The sequence below is a fragment of the Lynx canadensis genome, chromosome F1, assembly GCF_007474595.2.
Source record: "Lynx canadensis isolate LIC74 chromosome F1, mLynCan4.pri.v2, whole genome shotgun sequence".
Taxonomy (NCBI): Eukaryota; Metazoa; Chordata; class Mammalia; order Carnivora; family Felidae; genus Lynx; species Lynx canadensis.
The window spans coordinates 35,446,394-35,469,041 of record NC_044319.2 but is presented as its reverse complement, the minus strand read 5'-3'; the positions used below and the strand labels follow the sequence as shown (position 1 = coordinate 35,469,041).

The window sequence follows — 22,648 nt, the reverse complement described above, 5'->3', positions numbered from 1 at the left end:
GTGGCAGAGTCAACGTGTGCCCCTAACCTGCTGTCTGTGCCCCTTCCTACAGGCCAGGGTCAATCCCTGGACTCCCCCCATCATGGGGAGCAAGGATGACCTTCTCCTGGGGGAGGAGTAAAGACCCGCCCAAGTGTGCCTCATGACTTTGGGCAGAGCTCAGACAAACAAATGCCTAGTTAAGGTCCCTTTCCTTCAGAGTTCAGGCTCACACGTTCTTTGGCACATTAAATGCCACCACCACTTGGTCAAATTCTGACGGGCTGGTTGTTGGCTGGAGAGAGCTGTCATGGGGTGAGGAAGGAGGTGCTGGGTGTGTGTGTGACATGGGTGGGCATGGTGGGGGAGGGCAGAGAGAGTGAGACCAGAGGGTACGAGATGGAGGGACAGAAAGACCCTCGCCCCACCCCAGCGCACAGCAAGGCCACATGTTTAGAATATTCTAACACTAGGAACTTACCCTGGTCTCAGATTTCACATCTGTGACATCTGTGTGTCCCCGAAGCTGGCCAAGGTAGAGCCAAGGGACATTACTCTGGGAATGCCGCTGCTGGGCAGAAGTCCTTCCTCAGTGGGATGCCTCCCTTTCTTCCAGCAGGATCCACACCTGGTCCTTCCTTCACTGCAGATGGGCTTTCCAGTGCTGAGGACTTCCCTCCTCTGCCTGAGTCTGATTCTACATCTTTGGAGCCAGGGGCCAGGCATCCAGGGCCAAGAGTTCCAATTCGGACCCTGCCGGGTGGAGGGAGTCGTCCTCCAGGAACTCTGGGAGGCCTTCTGGGCCATGAAGGACATTGTGGTGAGTGAAGTGTTGTTCTGGACCCAGCCACAGGGGTTGCCGTGAGCGCCGGACGATATCTTATGACTATGGAGCCCTTTGTAACTCACTTATTATTTTCCTATATGATAACTCAAAGTCAGATGCATCGCAAGCCCACATTCGCTCTTGCACATAAGGAAACAGAGGCTCAGAAAGATGTGGTCAATGTCTAGGAAAATAAACACAGCCCAAGGGGGATAGAGAAGGGAGCCGGATTCATCTGGGCGTCATCTACGGCCCAGGGGGACAGGGGACTTCACCAACCAGCAGTCGTGGGAAATTCTTTGAGACCCACTGAAGTTTTTATCTGCCAGGCTCCTGCTAGTCTGTTCCCACCTGCCAAGGCTTTGGCTAAAGGTAGAAAGAATGGCAAATGCTGAGACGGGAGGGGGTGGCTTGTGAAATGTGACTGTGAATTTCACCAAGTCCCAAAAGTGACCCAGTACTCACACTGGCAAATGTGCTCCTTAAACAATGATTTGGATTCCAGGTAGAAAGAGGGAGCTCGATGAGGCAGCCTGGGGGAGGGGAGAGTGAGGACTGGGGACAGAACACCTTGGTGTGATCTTGACCTTGAAACTGGGCACAGTGCCCCTCCCCCATCAGGTTCCTTGTTTGCACATTGAGGAGGCGGGAAGATGAGCTCTAAAACTCCTTTCTCGCAAGGATGATTTGACTATAATCCAAGATCTGGAGCGGGAGGCGGGGCTTCAGAGGAAGCTCCAAGGGCAAGAGGCAGCTCGAAGGTGCAGCCCCCACCCATGCCAACCCCTATGGAATATGGAGGCAAAACCCTGCCCCTAAGTCATTCATAAACCAAAGAGGCTTATTTCTTCCTGACCAAAGGAATCCAACAGGTTCCTGGGCTGTGAGAGCTCCTGGGATTCCATCCGCCCCTGGGGATTAAGCATAGTGATTTTTGTGGCTAGAAATTTGTACCCTCACCCCAGAGGCCAACTCAGCACAGCCCTTCTTCGGTCCTCCCGTGGTCCTTCTGGCCTCTGAGATTTCAGACTGGATAGATTTGGGGGGTCAGTGTGCATTCGCAAGGTTGGTTTCTGTGCTGCCCCCGAAGCTGGACACATCTTTTCTTTCTATTCCCAAAGCAAGCTAAGGATAACATCACGAATGTCCGGCTACTACGGAAGGAGGTTCTGCAGGACGTCTCGGTAATCAGACGCTGGGGAAAGACGATGCCTCTGTCTCATGACTTGTCTTCTATAGGTAGTGGTGAGGGGTGGTCTAGGGGAGGCTGACAGAAACTTCTCTTCTGCCTGGGCGTCCGCTTAGGTCTCTTTGGTTCCCATCCTTCTCCCCCACTTTCTTCCCCTCACCCGACTGGGGGGTCAGTGAGCACATGTACTGAGTCCTGATCCCTGCGAGGTGTTGAGCTCCACTCTGGAGCTCACGGGGGCTGGAGTGCAATTCCCGTGTTCCAGGGTGTCAGTTTTGTTTTCTCACTTCTCTTTCCAGTCCTTTCCCTGGACTCTCAACACTGAACCACCACGTGTCTTTCAGGGTCCATCACTCCCCCCTACAGCATTAGAGAGGCCATGTGGTGTACAGGAAAGAATATTAACCAGATGGGGAGTCAGCGGTCCTGGGACCTAGGTCTGGGTCTGTGGTTCCTGCTGTAAATCAAAGGCACCACTCTGCGTGCCCCCGAAGACTCCTTCAGATCTAATGTTTACTAACATCTCCTAGAAGATCTCTTTCTCTCTGTGCTTATCTTGCCTCATGTGGCACGTGGGTTGTGCATCCAGGGCCCGGGGTGGGGCGGGGTGTGGGCAGAGGGCTCTTAGTGACTGAGACCCTCCCCAGAACGCTGAGAGCTGTTACCTTATCCGTGCCCTGCTGAAGTTCTACTTGAATACCGTTTTCAAAAACTACCAGGATAAGGTAGCTGACTTCAGGGTCCGGAAGTCATTCTCCACTCTGGCCAACAACTTCGTTGTCATCGTGTCAAAACTACAGCCCAGTGTGAGTAGAACAAAGCTGGGACCCGGTGCCCAGAGGAAATGGTGTATTTTGAAAAGATGCCCTCCCTCCCCTCATCTTTTTTTTTTTTAATTTTTAAATGTTTATTTATTTTTGAGAGAGAGAGAGGAGAGAGAGAGCGCAGGGGAGAAGCAGACAGAGAAGAAGACACAGAATCCGAAGCAGGATCCAGGCTCTGAGCTGTCAGCACAGAGCCTGACGCGGGGCTCAAACCCACAGAACCGTGAGATCGCGGCCTGAGCCGAAGGCAGACACTTATCTGATTGAGCCACCCAGGCGCCCCTCCCTCCCCGCACCTAGTCCTGTCTATTCCATAACAGGGATTGAGTGCTGTGGTGGGAAAGGGTGCAGGCTCTGGATACTACTAGGTCTGGGTTCCAGTTCAGATCTGCTTCTAACCAGCTGGATGACTCTTTGCAAAGAAGTCAACCTCTCTGAGTTTCACTTTTCTTACCTATAAAATGTAGATGATCACCCCTACGTGGCAAGATGGCTGTGAAAAAGAGAGGAGTCAGCCCCCACCACGGGTGGGAGTCCGGCAGTGGCTACCTTGAGAATGTGGCACGCAGGGCCTGCCTTGGGAACCCCTCTGGCATCACTGGGAAGGAGTGGGAGGGGCTTGCCTCTGCTGCTATCCAACACTTGAACTTGACACAATTTGTTTTCTATTATCTAGCAGGAAAATGAGATGTTTTCTGTCAGCGACAGTGCACGCAGGCGGTTTCTGCTGTTCCAGAGAGCATTTAGACAGGTAATCGACGCCAGAATGTGAGAGCCTGCCTATCCACGAGTAGACCAGACAGAACCGTCACACGAGGGTGCCTCAGAGGCCTAATGCGGAATCCACTGCAGGTGTCTCCACCCGCCGTGCCCGAAATCTACCTAATTTAGCACAAGCACAGGCGTATTTGCATTAGTTATCACGTACTTTGCCCAAGCTCCACAAGCTACCTGGTCCACGTTTGTGCCACTTGTCGCGTTAACATGCTTTTCTGTCACCCTACAAGATGATTTCATTATCAAGGACTCTCCCTGTGCTTTTATGAATACCTGAGCTAGGCAATTGGAGTCGGAAGGAGGCCCCCTACCCCCCCAAACACAGACTTCCAATCTCCAGTATTTTCCATAATGCTCAAAAGGTCTAGTTTGTGAGGAAAAAAAAAAAAAAAAAAAAAAAAAAAAGCATGGGAAAATCTATTCCTGTCTCCCAAATAAAGACTACAAAGAAAATCCAAATTTCATCCCCAGACCCCTGCTTCCAAAATATGATTTTGATCACTTTTTTGGGGAACAGATATATCAGCCTAAAAATAAATGGTGAAGAGGAATAACATACAGAGGAAAGGGGCCACCAGGGCCTCAGTTTCTTCATCTGCAGTTAGACTCAGGAGGGTATCGAGATCTGCCCTGCACTGGGGTTCTAGAGTTCTTATTATCAGGAACTCCAGGGTTTCTCCCTCGTTCCTTACCCATTGCTACGCACTGGGTACTCACTGCCTCCCCCACCCCACCCCTGCCAAGGAACAAATGATGGGGCAGGAAGTGAGCTCAGCAGAGGCTATCCCAGAGGTGATACAGCCCATGACTTAGGGTCAGGCCAGCTCCAGGAGTGGTGTGTGGAAAAGAAATTTATTCTTGTGGCTAATATGGTAGATCCTCAAATGTCCTTTCTCTTTAGTTGGACATAGAAGCGGCCCAGACCAAAGCCTTTGGAGAAGTGGACATCCTCTTGACCTGGATGGAAAAATTCTACCAGCTCTGAATGCCGAGACCAGGAAGGCGCCTTGTTCTCCATGTCATTTCAAACGTTCCATGTCCCTTCATGTGATAATATTCTCTGGGCACATCATACCCTTGATGACGGGTTGCATTCTTGGCCGGGCTTATCTTCAAATACTTCATTCTTTAAGTGGCCCCAAAGATAGCCATGGAAGGTTCCCTTGGATGCTATGAGTAATCTACAAAGTAGACTCCTATATTTATTACAACTCTATTTAATTCCAGTCAGTGTTTTAACTGATGCCATATTTATTTGTCAGACTGTAAGTTCTGTGTAGGCAGCAGGGACTGTGTCCCATGCTTCTTTTTTATCCCCCACGATCCTTGACACTGTGGAGCAGTAGATGAGTGCTCAGTAAATGCTTAATAAACTGGATATTTTGTCTGTCTTTGAATTGTTGAGGAGCAATGAGGGGAGCTGGGATATGAAGTTGAACTTCAGGGCATGGAAATCATATATTTTTTTAAATGTTTATTTTTGAGAAAGAGAGACAGAGAGAGAGAGAGAGAGAGAGAGAGTGTGTGTGTGTGTGTGTGTGTGTGCGCGCGCACATGGGGGAGAGAGAGGGGCAGAGAGGGAGACAGAGGATTCGCAGGGGCTCTGTGCTGATACAGCAGGGTTCAAGCACACAAACCTTGAGATCATGACCTGAGCTGAAATTGCAGGTTTAACCGCTGAGCCACCCAGACACCCTGGAAATCACATTGTCATGAAATGTGCAGGAACACAGCACTGGGGAGTGGTGAGGAGCACCAGTTTGAAATGTCAATGATGAAAGATATAAGGCAGGCTAAGTGCCCCGCACAAAGTAGGCTCTCCCCAAACATTTCAGTTCTCCCAATTTCACCCCCACCCATCCCTTCTCTTTGGGGACCCTCCTTCCATATCCTACTCATTCTTATCCACCACTTGAGAGGGTGCCATTATCAAGCTGACCTTGCTTAGATGCTGATGGCGTCATCACACCTGAATATACTGCCCAATCTTTGATGACACTCCCTGTTGATTAAAAAGCAGGGAACTCAATTCTAGCAACCTCTTCTTTCTAACTGTGGGCAAGTGCCCAGTGAGGCTGTGTTATGCATCCAGGAAAGCTCTTCTTAATAGCAAGACTGTGTGTTCTCTAGCCTCAAACTCTAGCTGAACTTTGTAGTGGACTTTAATCCAAAGATACAATGTCTGCCTACGCCCTTCCCAGAAAAACTTAGGAGAAAGTATATATAGGAGGGGAGATATGTCTTCTTTCACGACATTAAGTGCTATTACACAGCGCCTGGCCCCTTAAGAATCCACTCTCCTGACCCACCTTGCTATAAGCTACCTGGCAAAGAAATGAGGTGCCTTTCTGAAAGCAGAGAGATGTAATGGTTTGGGATGGCCAAACTAGCCCGGCACTAAAGAAAGTGCACAAATATCAGTGCTAGGCCATGGAAGAAAGATAAGGAGATGACGACACAAACTATCCTATTTTCAAAAGAGGAAAGACACTGATCAGGGTACTTATGGGCATCAAAGGAGGGAGACAGTAAAGAGGATAGATAGGTAGGTAGGTAGGTAGGTAGGTAGGTAGGTAGATGGATGGATGGATGGGTGGGTGGATGGATGGATGGATAGATAGATAGATAGATAGATGGATAGATGGATAGATAGATGGATGGTCACTAACACTAACAAGCATGGTTCTGAAAATTTATAACCCTTTATTGTCATCTCAAAATGAAATGTCCTTATCATAGGACTCAAGATGAATAGAAGCTCACTAGTAAGAGCCAGCCCTACGATCAGGGCAAAGATGTTGCCAGGGGCATTTCATACCAGGCCCCTTCCTAGCTCACAGGCCTGAGGCATGCCCTCATGAGGCGGTCTGGGGGCCTCTGACTGGTATGAGGCCCAAGACTGAGAAAGTCCCCCGAAGCAACACTTATGTCTATCCTCCAGTCTGATGCCATGTGTCTGGAGCCAGGGCAGCAAAGACCCTGTGATCAAAGACACTCTGCAAATCCCATTGGCTTGGAAGGGAAGCAGGTAGCACGGGGACAAATACTCTGCCTGCCCAGAGCCCACCTGAAAACCACAGAGGGCTGTAGAGGTGTGCAAGAAGAAACAGGAGGGGGTACAGAGCTATGTTCAGGAGAGACAGGAACAAGACTTAAGGTTAGTGTGGGAGGTAATAAGGGCTCCAAAAACAGAGGAGGTATTGGAAACCAGCAGATAGACAAGACTCATTGGCACCAAGGTCTGGGCCCAGGGGGACAGTGGGACAGGTGAGTCAGGCAGGGAATATTGACATAGTCATCTGAATCAGTGTCCTCTGCTTTGGCAACAGGCTTGTAGTAGAGGCTCACATATTCACAGCTGGTCTTCAGAGACGGGGCATGGAGCCAGAGAGTTTCCATTACCTGGGAACAACCAAAGAAGCATCACTGAATCTGGGTAGGGTGATTTTGGTATCTCTCCAGACAGATTTCCACAGTGGGCAATGGGGGGGGGGGGCGGAGTATGTACATGGTTGCTGATTTCTCAAAGACAAAGACACAGAAGTGGCTGAGCTTCACCAAGTGGCTTAACCTTGGGGAGTTTCAGGGTGGCGTCTCACCTCAGGTAACTGGAAAACACTTAGCTCTGATATGGGCAAGAAATGCCTTAAATGGGGCTCCGGCTAAAATCACACGGTTCAGCCCGGGGCTGAAGGAGACTCAGCTGCCAGAGGAGTTTCCCTTCTAGGATTAGACGGTGTGACTTGTGGAATAAATATGCATCTTCTTAGGGAGTTATTCAAGAGTAGGGTGAGTCATCCCCTGCAGCTCCGTAAGGACTCGGAGGAGCCGTGATGTGGCCTAACAGTGCATTCCAGGAAAGGGCTGGGTACTGAAGAGGAAGAAGGAAGCGTGCCACCTGGGCACAGTGCTGCTCCTCTTCCCCGGACAGAAACTTCAGGATCCTCTGCCTTCAGGATGGGTCAGTTCTTGGGAGGACAGGGTTGTGCCATGACCCCGCACTGTGCCATTATTGTAGCATCCACCCACGAAGGCTTCAGTAGGGGGAGTCACCTATTGCAATACAAGTCCTAGAACCAGGAGTCCGGCCCCATGAACATAGGAGGCGCCCAGGAAGTTCTAATGGGAAGGAACTATAACTTTGCGTACTTTACCAGAGAGGCAATGAGCTGCAGTGTGCTTCAAAAATTTGTCTCCTAAGGCGTGTTACAGTTCACCGTTCGAGATTAATTTATTCTGCTTGAAAAATTAAGATACTCCTTCTGAAAGCTGAAATATTGAGCCATTAACCCTACACACCTCATTGTGGACTCGTTTGGTCCAGATTTTGTCCCTAAGAGTGGGACTGAGAGTCCCAAGCAGGGAGGAAGGATACGATTTGAGCAAAATACAGGCCCAGGTGAGGGTGTGTGTGGCCACAGGGAAGTTCAAGGAAAAGGGCTAATGTAAGGGAAGATGGGTGCTGCTGGATCATACCTAAACTACTGTGAACCTTCTCTCGGAGTGGGTAAGGGCAAGGGCAAGGGCAAGAAGCTAGAGGTAACTGTGGCAGAGCAGTTGCTTGTTGCTGGGTATCACTGTCCCTTCTTAGCAAAGCACACAATTGCTCAATTAGGGACTCTATTTCTCGGTCCCCCTTGAAGACAGGTGTGGCTACATGACTAAGTAATGCCCAGTGGGATATGACTGGAAGTGATGTGTGAAACCTCAGGGTCATGGTCTCAGGGAAGCACCTTTCTCTTTCTGCCTCCTATGGGCTGGAATGTAGACATAATGCTGGTGATCGAGCATTGATTACGGACCAGTCAAGACTCCAGAGGATGGCAGAGCAACAAGACAGAAGATGTTGGAGTCCCTGGATGACCCGGTGGCTCTGGCCACCTCTTCCTGGGCCCTGCCTTAACTTGGGAGGAAAATAGCCTTCCATCTTGGGAGCCCTGTGGGTTAGGGTCTGTTGCATTGGCTTAGTCTACACCCTAATTAAAACAGGAACATTTGCCACACTTATTTTTTTCCTGGTTCCTGAGGCAGTAGTATTTTAAGAGAAGAAAATATTTTCTCTTCTTAATTTGGATAAACAAAGATGAATAGACAGTTTAAACACCTTTTACCCATCTGCCAATGGCCATCAATAGAAAACAGCAGTTCCCTACGTCCCTTCCTAGGTTTCCACAGGAATCCTCCTCACCCAAGGGTTGAACCCTATGTGCGTCTTGACATCTGCCAAGTCATCCTCAAGGCCAGGCTTCCTGCCTCCAGTGATGCGCAAACTACCTCCTCTCACCCTAGAGAGTTTACTAGAAAGCTCTCCCTCATATTAAGGTAAAACTGGATAGATCCCACTCCCTTAAGACCTCCTGGAAATCCACACCAAAGCCCTCCTCTGCAGGAGTTGCCATCTGTCGCCTCTACTAAGCATCCATTTATACCCCCACGGTCATGCTTGGCTAGATAAGCCAGGTAATGAAGTCCACGACCGTTGTTGGGCAGTCAGTCTACTCACACCACCAAAGGACGAAAGTCTTCCCAGACTGGGGGCCCAGGAGCTGCTGGGAAAGCCACGCCCTTCAGCTAACAGGCAGCTCGAGGAACCGCCCCCCTCCTCCCCGGCCAGACCCGGGTCTGGGGCCGCCCTCAGGGCAGCGGCTGCCAATCAGGGGTGGGGGGCGGAGCTTACCTGCGGCGCGGCCTGGGGTGCTGACGCTCCAGGGCCTGCGAGAGGAGCCTCCGGCACACCTAAGGACCCGGGGAGACAGAGGTGAGGGCGTGGCCGCGGGTCCGCCCCGCCCCCGCCCCGCCCCCGCCCCGCCCCCAGGCCCGCCGGAAACCGCGGGCTTGGGGCGTTCCCGGAGGCGCGGCGCTCGGGGCGCAAACTCGACATCTGGGCGGTTTCCGCCGCTGCACCGCGCCCGCGGGTCCGGCTCTGCCCGGCACCTGCCCCACCCGGGGGTCGCCGTCCCCAGCTCGCCCAGCCTCCGGCTCACCTGCAGCGTCCGCCGCCCGAGCACGCCGCGGGCAGGCGCTGTAGATGTTCTGGGAGCGTGGCGGCTGCGACGCGCGGCGCCGCTGCTGCGGGGGCCGCTGGGACGCCTCCAGGGCGCGCATCCTCACCGCCACTCGGCGGACCCGCCTGGAGAGGGCTGCCCGGCAGAGCCGCGGGGAAAGAGGAGAAAGGCGTCAGAGGTCCGTGGCCACCCCTCCCGGCCCTCGGGTCTCAGGAAACTAAAGGCGGTCTCTCTCCGCGGTGCTTGGCCGTGTCTGACGCGGAGATGTTCTGAGTGCTTGGGCACAGCCTTGTCCCCCACTGAAGACCAAAGGGCCCAGGCCACCCTCCTCTTTCTCATTTCCAGACATTGACCCCTCATCCCACATTCCTCACGCCCCTGGCTGCTCAACTAAAGCTCCTGCGTTTCCAGGCCGGGGGGGGGGGGGGGGGGGCGTAGGGGGCGGGGTTCCAGCGGAATCTGAAGCTCAGGGCCCTTCGGGAAGCTCACCTCGCCCTAACCGAGCCCCGAGCCGCTCACCTTTTCTCCTCTGAATGGCCCTTTTCACTAACAGTCCAACAAGCGCCAGCAAGATGAGGCTTAGGGCGGTGGGCACCAGGATGTGAAATCCTTGGTCTTCCATCCCAGACACCGGGCCTTGGTGGAAGGCTCTGAGGAAGGAAGGAGAGGGAGAGAGACAGTAGAGGTCTGGGAGTCTGGGAGGGAGAGGGGTTTAAGGCAGCGCTCCTCAGTAGCCAACTTTTGGGGAGATGTCTCACAGGTTTGTCCCTTTTTTTTAACACCCCCCCCCCCGTCCCGCCATCTGCCCCAAAGAGTCTTGTCTATGGAGTCAAGAAATTTGGATTCAAATTCAGGTTCAGCTTTCCACTGGCTGTGTGATCTTGAACCAGTCTCCCAACCTCTCTGAGCCTCCCATTTCCTGGGAAATGGGTACAGTAAAGCCTATTTCACAGAAGTGTTTAAGGCTGAAACAAAATTGTAGATATAAAGAAGTTAGAACACCTGGTCTAAGCAGCAGTTAGTAAATGTCAGTTCCCTTCTAAGCTTCTGCACCTCTGTTTCCTCACAAGATTATTGCAAATACTAAACGAGTTAAATTTCTTGTAAGTGGAAGAGACACTGCTCTCATAATGCTCCCTCTTGCTTATAAGGTCTTTCCTCCGTTTCCTCTACAAATTGAAACCTTACTTTCCTTAAAGGGTCAGCACATAAGTTCTCTTTTCTTCTCCAGTCATGGCAAACTAGAGTCAACTTTTTCTGTCTGTCCTCAATTCTTGTGTTTATACTGGTTACAACCCTTTTCACAGTCAGACTTGTATTAGTTAGTAAGATAAGACCTGGATATTGCATGTTTTCATCTTTCTTACATTTTCAATGCCCAACACATGGTAGAAAGTAAGAGAATGTTGGTTGAATTGACTTGAATTCTCCACTGGTAGGCTGGTGTAGTTTACTGAGCCAGGAATCAGGAGTCCTGGTTCTATTTGAAACCACAACGTTCTCATGACTTCAGTTGCCTCATCTGTAAAGCCCAAATGATGCTCGAGGTCCCTTTTCTCACTAACATGTTTGTCTTTGGTTAGGCAAAATAATTCCAATTATTATAGGTTTTCTTTGGCGTCTGCTCTAATGCTGCCCCCTCGTGGTCCATTGTCGCACTTTCCTAGGTGCTCCCCAGGCTTTAGACCCGCGCTATCCTATACAAATACAATGTGGTCACATAGGTAATTTTAAATACTCTAGAAGCCACACTGAAAAAGTAAAACAGTGAAGCTAAATTTAGTAGTTAACAGTTTTATTGTTAATTTTATTCTTATTTAGTTCCCCATCAAAATAGATTTGAATGAACGCTGAATGACTAAAAGATTTGGGTCTCATTTCTACAGGGTGTCCTGCTGGGGCATTGACAAGTGCGTTCTTGTTATTGGACTAATAAGTTAATGCGCTACACTCATAGGTAGCCTAGACACAAGAAGGGTCTCTGTTGGTGGACACTGCAGGAAGATTTCAATGGATCTCCTAACTCTAGACTACTTTGCCTGACCTCTAGCCCATCCTGGATGGTGGAGACCTCTTACCTCTGCCTGTGAAGCCTGCTGTGGTAGTTGTAGCTGGCCGTCTGGAGCCTACGAAGCACCCCCGGAGTTGAGGTCTTTGAGGTTGTGGTGGTAGATGGCAGGAAGGTTGGGGGCTTGGTAACTGCTACTGAAGATGCTCTGGAAACTTGAAGGTGGTGAGAGATTCGGGTGGTGGGGGAGGGGTGGGTTGCTGGAGGAGCCTCAGTCCTTTGAGCTGGTGGGGTAGCTGCAGGAGATGGCGGAAAAGAGTGACCTTCCATATATACATTCTAGTCACCAGTAGGATGGGGTCACCCTCTTTCTTGAACACACTCTCCTTTCCCCTAGACTCCCTCTATTGCAGTCCTCATGGCCTGAAATGCCTTCTTAGCATGGCCTCTCCACCTAGTACCTTCTATGTATATTTGCTTCAAATGTCATTTCCTCCAGGAAGCCTTCCCTGACTTTCCAGGCAGAAGAGCTTGCTCTCCTCTGATCCTGGGAAAAGGCCTGTTTGCAGTTCCATCCCCACTCTGCTTTATGCTGTAGTTGTGTGCTTGCCTGGTCTCTTCCATCCCACAACCTTGGGTATAAGATATGCTCAGTTAAACGATCCCTCTTGGCATGCAGAAACATCCTGTAGTGTCACAATGTTCAATTGATGTATCTACCTCACAAGATAGATGTGAAGATATGTTGTAGATAATTGCATGTTAAAGATGCATTTAAAACAAGGAAAAGGTATGGAAATGTAAAAGTACCATTAGTATAATCATCCGACTTTTTATTGCAAAAGAGAGTTGTTAAAATCACTGTATGCCAGAAAATGAAGACAGCCCTGTGGGGAACAGGAGGCATGACCATCTCTGGCTGGAAAAGATCTGCCCAGTCTTGGTTCCCCAAGTCATTCATAAAAGAGGTGGGTTTTGTGAATGGAGCATTACTTGTGGTGCCACCTGGTGGTGATGTGTAAGTTCTGCAATTCGTGCCAAGTGACCAGGCTTTGGGATGGGCTTGAAGGACATAGGATGCTAATCTCCGGGAAGTACCGTCTCCCACGACAAGGAAATACACATCTGAGACTCAGCTGTGCTTTGCCAACCATTCCATGAACTGAACACATATTCCCCCCTCCACTGTCACAATGCCCCCACATCATCGCCCCCACCTCTCCTACCTCAGCTTTGGTGAACTGACCTTTAGGTATGAATTCAAGAGAATCGGCATGTGCAGGCATCTGGAACCAAGGAGGCATCGGTCTATGTAAAAATTTATGAAACCATCTTGGAGGCTCAGGCATCAGCTCGTCTTCCCAGAATGGGTCATACTCTATTGAGGCAAAGGGAATAAATACACTGGGGGGGGGGGGGCTCTCGGAAGAGACTGAGACCCCAGGAAGGGATGTTGGTATGAGTTGAAGCTGACTCAGCCAGGGTGGATGGCAGTGGGAGGACGAGGCCAGAGTCCACCAGGAAGAGCAGAAAAAGAATGGGCTGGAGACTTCCCTGAAAGAAATGCTCTTCCACCCTTGCTCAGTGGCCACTGGGATTTTAGAGTGGCTGTTGAATTAGTGGTTGCATAGGAGTTAAGAAGTCAGTAGAGGAATGGAGAAAGGTGGGATTTGGGAGACATATGGAAAGGATCAGATCATAAAATACCAAGTTTGACCTACAAATGTGACTTGAAAAATGACTGTCTTTCCTTGATAGTTATCCCTGCTATGTCTCATGGGACAGCTATGTAAGGCAGCTATGTCCTTTTGCTTCCAATTTCCTCCCATCTCAGAGCCTCTCCTCTACCTTAAACCCTCATTCCCCTCAGACCTTGGGGAGTGCGGATAGAATACAACGCAAGGAGAGCGTTTATTTGTTCCTTTCAAATGGTTTGGGTCGGAAATTTGGGGGACTGTGAAGTTAATTCACTGTATGAGGTTTCAACTATGCAAATCCCAATTATCTTTGGGCTGGCTAGCATGGTAATAGCATGACAGTCTGTAGGACTTCTGTAGTTCAGTGGTTCTCCCAGCCTTCCCGGGTGGTGACATTTGCTAGGTGCACTGGGCCTCCATGGGGGGGCACCTACCACTGTGGACACTCAGGGTGACCTGCTGGGTCTTGCCCCGGTCTGTGTTCATGCCTGTCCCACAGGCATAGACTCCGCTGTCACTCTTGGTCAGCTCTGTCACCTCCACTAGGAACACATTCTGATCTGGATATGGCTTCAGGGTGACTCGGTGCTTGTATTCTTCCTTGACGAAATTCTTGCTGGACACGACGGTGGAACATACTCCAGATTCAGCCACTTCCCGGCACAGATACAACCTCACATGCTTTTGAGGAAGCGGGCACTCAATGGTAATGGAGCTACCCAGAATTCCCTCCAGCTTTACTTCTGGGAGGTTCCTCAGAGCCCCAGCCACTGCAGGGAGAGGGAGTTAATGTACAGGAAGCCCCATTTCCAACCACATCCCCAACTCCAGCCCTATTTCCAACCCAGTCTCACACTCATCTCTCTAGCTTCAGCCTTATCCCCGTCATCAGCCCAAGCCTCAGATCACCTTAGCCTCGACCTTCTCCTGATCTCTAGCCCTAGCCTCATCCTCAACCTCCTCCTATCCCTAACCCTATGTACCTCCTCAGTCTGGCTCCATGTTCTTCCCTAGCCCTTTGCCCAAGCCTGACTCCCAGCTGGACCTCTCTCAGCCCAAACCTTAACATAACCCTCACCCTCATTCGAACCCAAACCCCTAAGATCTCAGTTACCAAACCTCTAAGAAGTCAAAACTACTCAAAACTTCTGTCCCACGCTGAGGAGAGATGATATGCCATAGCAACCCCAATCAGCACTTAGTACCCAACTGATTTCAGGGCGGTGTTGGGAGGCACACTGCGATTTTGCTGCAACAGCTTTCCTGTCTTGTTTTGCTCAGATCCATTCAGCCAAAACGACTGCTCACCCTCGGTTTTGTTTGTTAAATCATTTTTTTAAAGCATTTGTTGAGTGCCTTTTATGTGGCAGGAAGATGGCTGGCATCCCTCCCTGCACAGAATGAATCATTTAGTGGGTGGTACAAATGGACACTCACTACAGAGTCATGCGATACACCCCACAACAGAGATATACAGGGAGGCTTGGAAGCAGTGAGCAGAGAAACTGGATCCAGGCTGCTGCCAAGGGATGGTGTAGTTTGAGGAAGGGTTTCTGGAAGCAGTGATGTCTAAGTTGTGACCTGAAAGACTGAGTGTGGAGGGCAACTGAGAGAATGATGGTCTTCACTGAATGAGGGAACACAGATGGAATGCAAGGGTGTGTGTGTGTGTGTGTGTGCGCGCGCACATATGCACAGGTGTATACACATTGTATGTGTGTTGGGGAGGGTGGGAGCAGGGAGGAATAGAATAGAACAGAATACAATACAATACAATACAATAAAAGTTTATGCTTTGGCTGAGAGAAGGCAGATCTAACACAGTTGAGTCAGATGGAAAAAGAGGGTAAGTCCAAATATGATTAATTATCAACTAAATGGGTCCCAATAAGTGTCTGCATATTTCTGGAAAGAGGGGCAGAGGGTGAAGTATGTGTGTTGGAGTGGGGCCAGGGAACTTGGGTAGAGGAAGAAAAGACTCTTCCAGGCAATGAGCACAGCACTCAAAGAGGCTAGGATATGAGAGAGAACATGGCATGTTCATGGAGAGAAGTTGACAGACTTCTTGAAATTCATCCCCTGACCGCACATTAAGAATAGCTCCAAGGAGTTTAGTAAGATAAGGAAAGTCAAAGAAAGAAGCAGGGCTTGAGGTTTCTGGACAAGCAGAGAGAGCTGAAGAGGACATTCCGGGGGGAGCAGAGAGTGCGGACACCAGTGAAGAGGTAGAAACAACCATGGGAGTATGAGAATCGGGGATGGGGGCTGGAAAGGGGAACATTTCCAGGAGCGTGTTCAAGTCTAAGAGTGTAACTGGTGTTAACATGGTAGGGATAAGAGGAGGGTCCAGCCAGAACATGTAACATCTAACATGGAAACTTTCACACAAATAATCCAATGCTGTTTCAAATCTGCTGGAAACCTAGGTGTGTGAGGCAGCCTCATGACTGGAACGTGGCAATGGAAGGGTGACCCATTCAAAAGACAAAGACCCAATCAAGGGGGTGGGGGAATTACCCTGTGTGTCCAGACAGCCCACACCTGTGTGTAAAGCCCAGCATCAGAGAGTGAGCATGTATTTTTGGACCAACCCAGCCAGAAAGGGGCATGAATGCTGCTTTCCCAAGAGCAAGATGCTACAATATGGGCAGGAGCAAGGTAGGGCAAAGAGAGGTCATCATCTATGCAGACACCTCTAGTGACCTCACTCTGCTCAGGAATGAAATTCTGGTAAACCCTTGGCTTACCCAGATCCCCTGCGGTGGGCTGCATGTTTGTGTTGCCCTAGTATTCGCATGTTGAAGCCCTAACCTTCAATGTGATGGTAGTAGGAGATGAGTCCTTTGGGAAGTAATTAGGGTTAGATGAGGTTAGTAGAGCCCTCATAATGGGATTAGTGTCCCTCTTCTCTCCATGTACACAAGAAGAAGCCATGTAAGGACCCAGGGAGATGGTGGCTGTCTGTAAGCCAGGAAGAGGACCCTTACCAAGGACAGTATTTGTCAGCACCTTGATCTTGGGCTTCTAGTTTCCAGAACTATGAGAAATGAACTCTATTGTTTAAGCCACACTGTCTATGATGTTTTATTAAAGCAGCCAGAAGAGACAAAGCAAGGCATCCTTATTGTGTAAACCCTGGACAGACGAAGCACAAGAAAAGCTGCTGGGTACACTGAGCTCTGGTCCCAAGGAAGCACTAGTTGGTGAGATGAAAGGACAAGACCCCAGCTCTCCTTGGAGTTCACAGTAGCTTCTAACCCGCAACCAGGGTTTAGAAAAGCAGATTTCCCAAAGAGAGAAAAGATAGGTGTAATTTCCTGGTTTCGAATTTATGCCCAGTGTGCATATGAGGCATGTTGGAGGAACTTAGTAGGATGCTGGTGACCTGATCTTACCCTTTGGCATGGTGATTACATCTGTCTAGGGTGGGGCCTATGAATCTGCATTTTAAAATAAGCTCCCCAGGTGTCCTTGAATTTTTGCAACTCTGAACTACATAACTATATTTCCATATGATTCTGGGGAATAAAAGGAGGGGTGGAAGTAGGTGTCTAAGGGACCCAACCCTTTTAATATTGGTGTTTTAAAGAGGCTACTTAGTAAGTGACATTAATCTCTAACTTGGTGACTTGATTTTCAGTGGCGATGGTAGAGGACAGGGGTATAGGTGATTTAAAAGGTCACTCTCGATATATAGTTAGATATAAATACATATGTTTGGAACATGGGAGAAAAACACATCATTTCCATGATGAAAATTATGGTAAATGCTCCAAAGGCCTTGGCTGGGGTGGTGCCTTGAAGATGGACTTCGGATTCTGTTGAGCAGTGGTTTTCCGGCTGATGAGAACCCTCGCAACTCAAGTCACAGCCGAATTCTTTCTGGAAGAAGGAAGCTGGCCTGCAACTTTTTTTTAGTGTTTATTTATTTTTGAGGGAGAGAGCATGAGGGAGGGGCAGAGAGAGAATACCAAGCAGGACACACTGTCAGCACAGAGGCCAATGCGGGGCTCGAACTCGTGAACCGTGAGATCATGACCTGAGCCCAAACCAAGGGACAGACGTTTAACTGACTGAGCCATCCAGGCGCCCCTGAGACTTTTATGTTTACCAGATGGAGTGTGAACTTTTTTAAAAGATGAGAAACGTTCTACTCAACTTCCTACTCCCACATACACCAACATGTGTGTCCAGGCAGACTGTCTGCTTTTTGTCCTGTCGCAATGAATAGAGTGTCCCCCCTCCTCCCCAAAGCCAGTTCTTCTTCCTGTGTCCTGAGTCTAACCTGCTCACCTTCTTTAGAACTTCTCTTCCACCCTGATCCCTCTCTCCTCGCCGTGCCGTTTGGTTTCTTCTCTGCTATCATTGCCATGGCTTACACACTTGCTCTGATATTGGCCATATTGAAAACCTCCTCCATCTACCTTTTGCCTCCCCTTCAGATGCCACCCCTCTTCTGTTCTCTTTCTCAAATGAGTCATCAAGGTCACAGAATCCACTTTCATACCTCCCACTTTTTCTTCCACCTATGCCTGTCAGAATTGTGTCTCCAACATTCCACTAGAACTGCTAGTCAAGGTCAGCAAAAATTTCCTAGCTTCCACATTCGATGTCTTTGTCTTCATTTACTTGCCCTCTTGGCAGCATGTAAGGGAATTGAGCCCCCCCCCCCACTTTGAAATGCTTACTTTTCGTGGCTTCCCTAACACCACACTCACAATGACTGCTCCTTTTCAATCTCCTTACTTTCCTCTCCTTCTCTATCCACCTCTCAGTATTGGGTTGCCCTAAGGCCTGGTACTTATGCCTGGTCTCTTCTCAGTCTTCCCTTCCTCTCCCCACATTAGTTCATTTACTCCCATGGCTTGTAATGCCAACTGTATGTAGTTTTTTCCAGAACGTTCATCTCTAGTCTTGTCTTTTTTACCTCTAAACTCTAGAATCACCTTTCTGATATCGCCACTTGGACTCTACTTGAATATCTAAGATGTATTTAAACTTACCATGGCAAAACAAATAGACGAACAAAAAAAGAATTCTTGATTTCTCTTCCAAAACCTGTTCTGTCTAAGCTCTTCCTGTTTCAGAAGAGAGTACCGGCATCCACCGAACTGCTGAAACCCAAAACTCATTCCCATATTATATTAAATAATCAAGAATAAATTTTAGGGGTGTGTGTGTGTGTGTGTGTATGTACTGGGTCACAACATCACACATATGTATTATTACTTTTATGGGTCAAGGTGAAAAAGCCTACATCATGTAATACATTTTTGCTTTATTGTGGAACTTCCCCTAGGGCCATGTGGTCTATGGTTTGTGCCCCATGCACTGGGCTCTTGGAACAAGGACTATTCCAATATTTGTACAACCTGGGGCAGAAATACAAATAAAGACCCCAATATCATATGTCTAAATATTTTAAAATCATAAATCAAGATAATAAACCGATGAGTAAAGTATGTCCTATGACCCATCTTGACAAATTCACACACCTTAGATGTCCACTCAGAAATATTTCTGTGTTGGGGGCACCTGGGTGGCTTAGTAGGTTAAGCGTCTGACTTTAGCCCAGGTCATGATCTCATGGTTCATGAGTTTCATCCCCATGTCAGGCTCTCTGCTGACAGCTCAGAACCTGGAGCCTGCTTTGGATTCTGTGTCTTCCTCTCTCTCTGCCCGGCTCCCCCTCATGCTCTGTCTTTCTGTCTCTCAAAAATAAATAAACATTAAAAAAATTTTAATAAAAATAAAAATAAATAAAACATTTCTATGTGGGAAGAATGTCTCCAAGTTTCCTACTCCTAGCATCTGTCCTGTCTCCCCTTCTTTTCTCATCCCAACTCCTGCCAACACCACAAGGGTCCTAGTATATGTATAGCAGATAATCCAGGTTTCATGTATTAGCTCCACCCATCTCATTCCAAACAGCCTTTTATAGAATAAGATAGAATTCTAGGATAGAAGACCCAGTATGGAGGCTTATACGGTCATTGAAAGTGGGCCCAGAGTCATCTGGACAAGGAGCTCGAGGTCTAGAAGAGGGGATATGAGTGTGGGCTTGAGGAGGACAATCCCCTTGGGCCTGTGAACTCCTCACTCTCTGAGGATGGGCACAAAGGGAGATGGACTGGATCCAGAGCAGGGACCCCTCTGGCCCAGCTAGAACGGTGGTATTGCTCAGGACAGACTACAGTGCTGCAGTTCAAGTACCCTTAACTCCTAGAGATCTTCTACCCCCACTGAACCACTCTTTCTTCTCAAGCCTAAGTTTAGTTAACCATCCACTGTGTTGACATAAGTCCTCTCACAGAGTCTGACATTTCATTAAAATTGCATTTCCTTGGACTTTTAGGGTGTTTCAATCTTTGACTCAACAAATATTTGACTTTCTTCCATATTCAAGCCATTAGAAATAAAGCAAATATGAATAAAAAATCATTTTGACCTTCAAGGAGCTCACCAATTAATCAACAAAATAAAGTGAATACATGCCAAGTCACAATATAAGGCAGAATGAAGTCAGCTCTTGGGATTCAGAACACAGGGCTCTGGAAAGCGTACAAGGAGGTGGAGGTTGAAGTGAATTCTGAAGGGCTCATAAAAGGTGGAGATGAGAGGAAGGATGTTATCAGCAGAAGGAATGGCATGAGTAAGAACATGGTGACAGGAATGTCCAGCACATGTTTAAGGAGGAGTCCTCTTTGGCTGGAGGTTAGGGAAGTGCAGGGAAGTATGGTAAGCTCAGAGGGTAAAAGGGGAGCACAAGGTAGGAGTTTGTAGGCAGTGGGAGCCATTGAGGTTTCTAGGAAGGGCGATCCTATGATTAGAGTCAAGCATTAGAGAGAGTAATCTGGATTCACCAGTGGGTCAGTTTGGAGGAAGTGGGATAGTTATGAGATGACTTCGAGTTCTGTTCCTTTCCATTCCCTCTGTTACCTCTCTAACAGGTAGAGGCTGCTTATCCCGGTCATGCGAATCCAGAAATTACATGAACTGGCCATTAATTGGGTCAAAGTCTGGGTGGGGATAAGTGGTAAGAGGTGGTAAAAAAAATCATTCTGGCATTTGCACCTGATATCAGAGATAGTTAAGATGGATAGAATAGCTTGTTTGGATGGGGGCCAAAAAGGAACTTGAATTATGGTGCTAGGTATGTTGCATTTCAGCTCTTGGTGGGAGACTAAAGTGGGGGTTCCCAGAAGGCAGCTATTGGGATTCAGAAGACAGGGCTGAAGATATTAAACTTGAGGAATGGATTAGGGTTACTGAACTGATGAAGGAGTCCTCGTTTAAAGCTGAAAGTTGAAAATCAGCAGTGAAAGAGATCCAAAGAAAGAGAATGTGGAGGTAAGAAGAAAGAAATTTGGAGGCACTTGCTTTATGATCCCATATTATCAAACTAATATGCCTAGGAGAGGTAATGCCTTCAACACTAGTGGGTCAACACCTGAGCCTCACAGGAGATGTGTCTGGAGTGGAGAGCAGGGCACTCACAGAGAGTGGGGAGGACGTCCAGAACTTCACATGGTCTCTATCCTTATCCTGCCCTGAGTACTTATCTGCAAATAAATCCATCCAGGAACATCAGGGCTAGAGATGGCCAGCAACTCCCCTACCTGTGGACAATTCAACCTCATAAAACGTCCAAGGTGTTTTCCCAGGGCACTTACCTGTCAGGAAGCAAAGTGACCAAAGCCAGAGGTCCATGGCTCCTTCCAGAGCAACGTCCCATCCAAAAGCCCCTGGAGATGGGGACAGGGACCCACTGCTCACCCAGGAACCCTTTACAATCTGGAGCTTGAAAGAGATTTCTGGCCCCCACGAGGAGCAAGACTTGAAAATGAGGAAATGACAACTTGTTTTGTTTGCTAACTAGTTTTAGACTAAAAAAGAAAATACCAGCAAACCACAGCGGAAGTTAGGAATTGAGAAAATATGTTATGTTGAGCACGAATGGGTCACCAGGGTTCAAAGGGCCTCTAGGTAGGTAGCTCCAAAAAGCTATTAGAAGCTCTCAGGCATGATGTTTCTTAGCCTTGGGCATGTTTTCTTGGAAGGGCCTCCCATGCATTATGAATATTCATTGACTTCTGAGACAGAGTCACTTGCCTTATCCCTGTCTTCAGGATAAAAGAGACTTGTCACCAATTTTCTCCATCTGAGGAGGACTGTATGGGTAGAAACTTAGTCCTGAAGTCAGAAGATACTGGTTGTAGCCCTTGAATTTACTTGGCAAATAATTTTGTGCACCTACCATGTGGGAATACTAACCATTGGTTTTGAGGAATTCACTCCCTTTCTCTGAGCCTAGATCTCCTTATCTAGAAAAGGAAGGTGGGACTCAATGAGCCTGGCATTCCCTCCTGTAGGTTACTGTTCCTGGAGTCTTAATTAACCACAGTTTGCCCAGAACCTCAGATCAACCACCCTTCATCTCTCCCAGCTCTGCCCCTGAAGGTGCTGCCCTCGGGCAGGGGCCCAGGCAACCTCCCAGTGGCCACAGAGGCATGCCAGACAATCACGTGACAGTGTTTGAAGTCACAGCAACCTGGCAGAGCTAGGCTCCAAGCCCCCCGAGGGTCTATGGGAGAGGGCCAGTGACTGATGGAGACAGGAGATATGCTGAGGCCATCAGTCACAAGGTATCACAGAAAGAGCTCTGGGTTCCCGTCCGAAGACATGGCTTCTGGTCCTGGTTTGGTGCTTCCTAGCTTCGGGCCTCAGTTTCCTCATTAATAAATAGGGGTGGTCCCTGCCCTGCCTACATCACAGGGCTTTCATGAGGCCCAGCAGAAACCATGGCCATGAAAGGGCTTGAAGGGCTTTTAAATGTGGAGGTGCAGCATGGAGCGGTTACTTAATCAGAGGATCCCTAGGGCTTCATTCCCGATGGTTACATTGTAGGCACCTGGCCAGCATCCTCATTTCCAGGGGCTGCAGCCTCTCGGGGGCACCGAGGACTGAGGCCATTTCCACCCCCTTTCTTACCAGACTGGTCACATGCTCTCCAAAACACAAAACGACAACATCCGCAGTAGAAGTCAAATGCGAGGCTCAGGGCAGGTGCAGAGGAAGTGTGTGTGGGGGGCAGGCAGCCTGTCCTGCCCACCCCTATCTGGGTTTCCATCAGCTCAGGGCCGCTGCAGTTCTGATTTCCTCCAACGACCAACTGGGCCAAGGTGTCGGGGGGCAGCCTCAGGCCTCTGGTTAGAGTGAGTCACTGCCAGAGGCCTCGGTTCTGGTCAGCCTCCACCCTTCCTACTTGGAGGGCTCGTCCCAATTCCTCACGGCTGTCCCACAGCTGGGCTCTGCCATCTGCTGGGCTCAAGACCTGGGACTG

The 22,648-nt window shown here is 49.0% G+C and overlaps 2 protein-coding genes across 2 annotated transcripts; one reads left to right on the top strand and one right to left on the bottom strand.

Annotated features, from left to right (window-relative positions):
- Positions 1-628: 628 nt before the first annotated feature.
- Positions 629-4,587, top strand: IL24 (interleukin 24). The gene is made up of 5 exons (XM_030302045.1): positions 629-799; positions 1,927-1,989; positions 2,642-2,800; positions 3,495-3,569; positions 4,497-4,587. The coding sequence occupies exons 1-5, from the start codon at positions 629-631 to the stop codon at positions 4,578-4,580; spliced, it is 552 nt and encodes a 183-aa protein (XP_030157905.1). The 3' UTR covers positions 4,581-4,587.
- Positions 4,588-5,963: 1,376 nt separating this feature from the next.
- On the bottom strand, positions 5,964-21,144 carry FCMR (Fc fragment of IgM receptor). Its single transcript, XM_030302295.1, has 8 exons — positions 20,979-21,144; positions 13,740-14,075; positions 12,855-12,986; positions 11,679-11,904; positions 10,120-10,250; positions 9,580-9,735; positions 9,273-9,331; positions 5,964-6,997 (listed from the first exon to the last, which is right to left on the bottom strand). The coding sequence occupies exons 1-8, from the start codon at positions 21,013-21,015 to the stop codon at positions 6,821-6,823; spliced, it is 1,254 nt and encodes a 417-aa protein (XP_030158155.1). The 5' UTR covers positions 21,016-21,144; the 3' UTR covers positions 5,964-6,820.
- Positions 21,145-22,648: the final 1,504 nt, after the last annotated feature.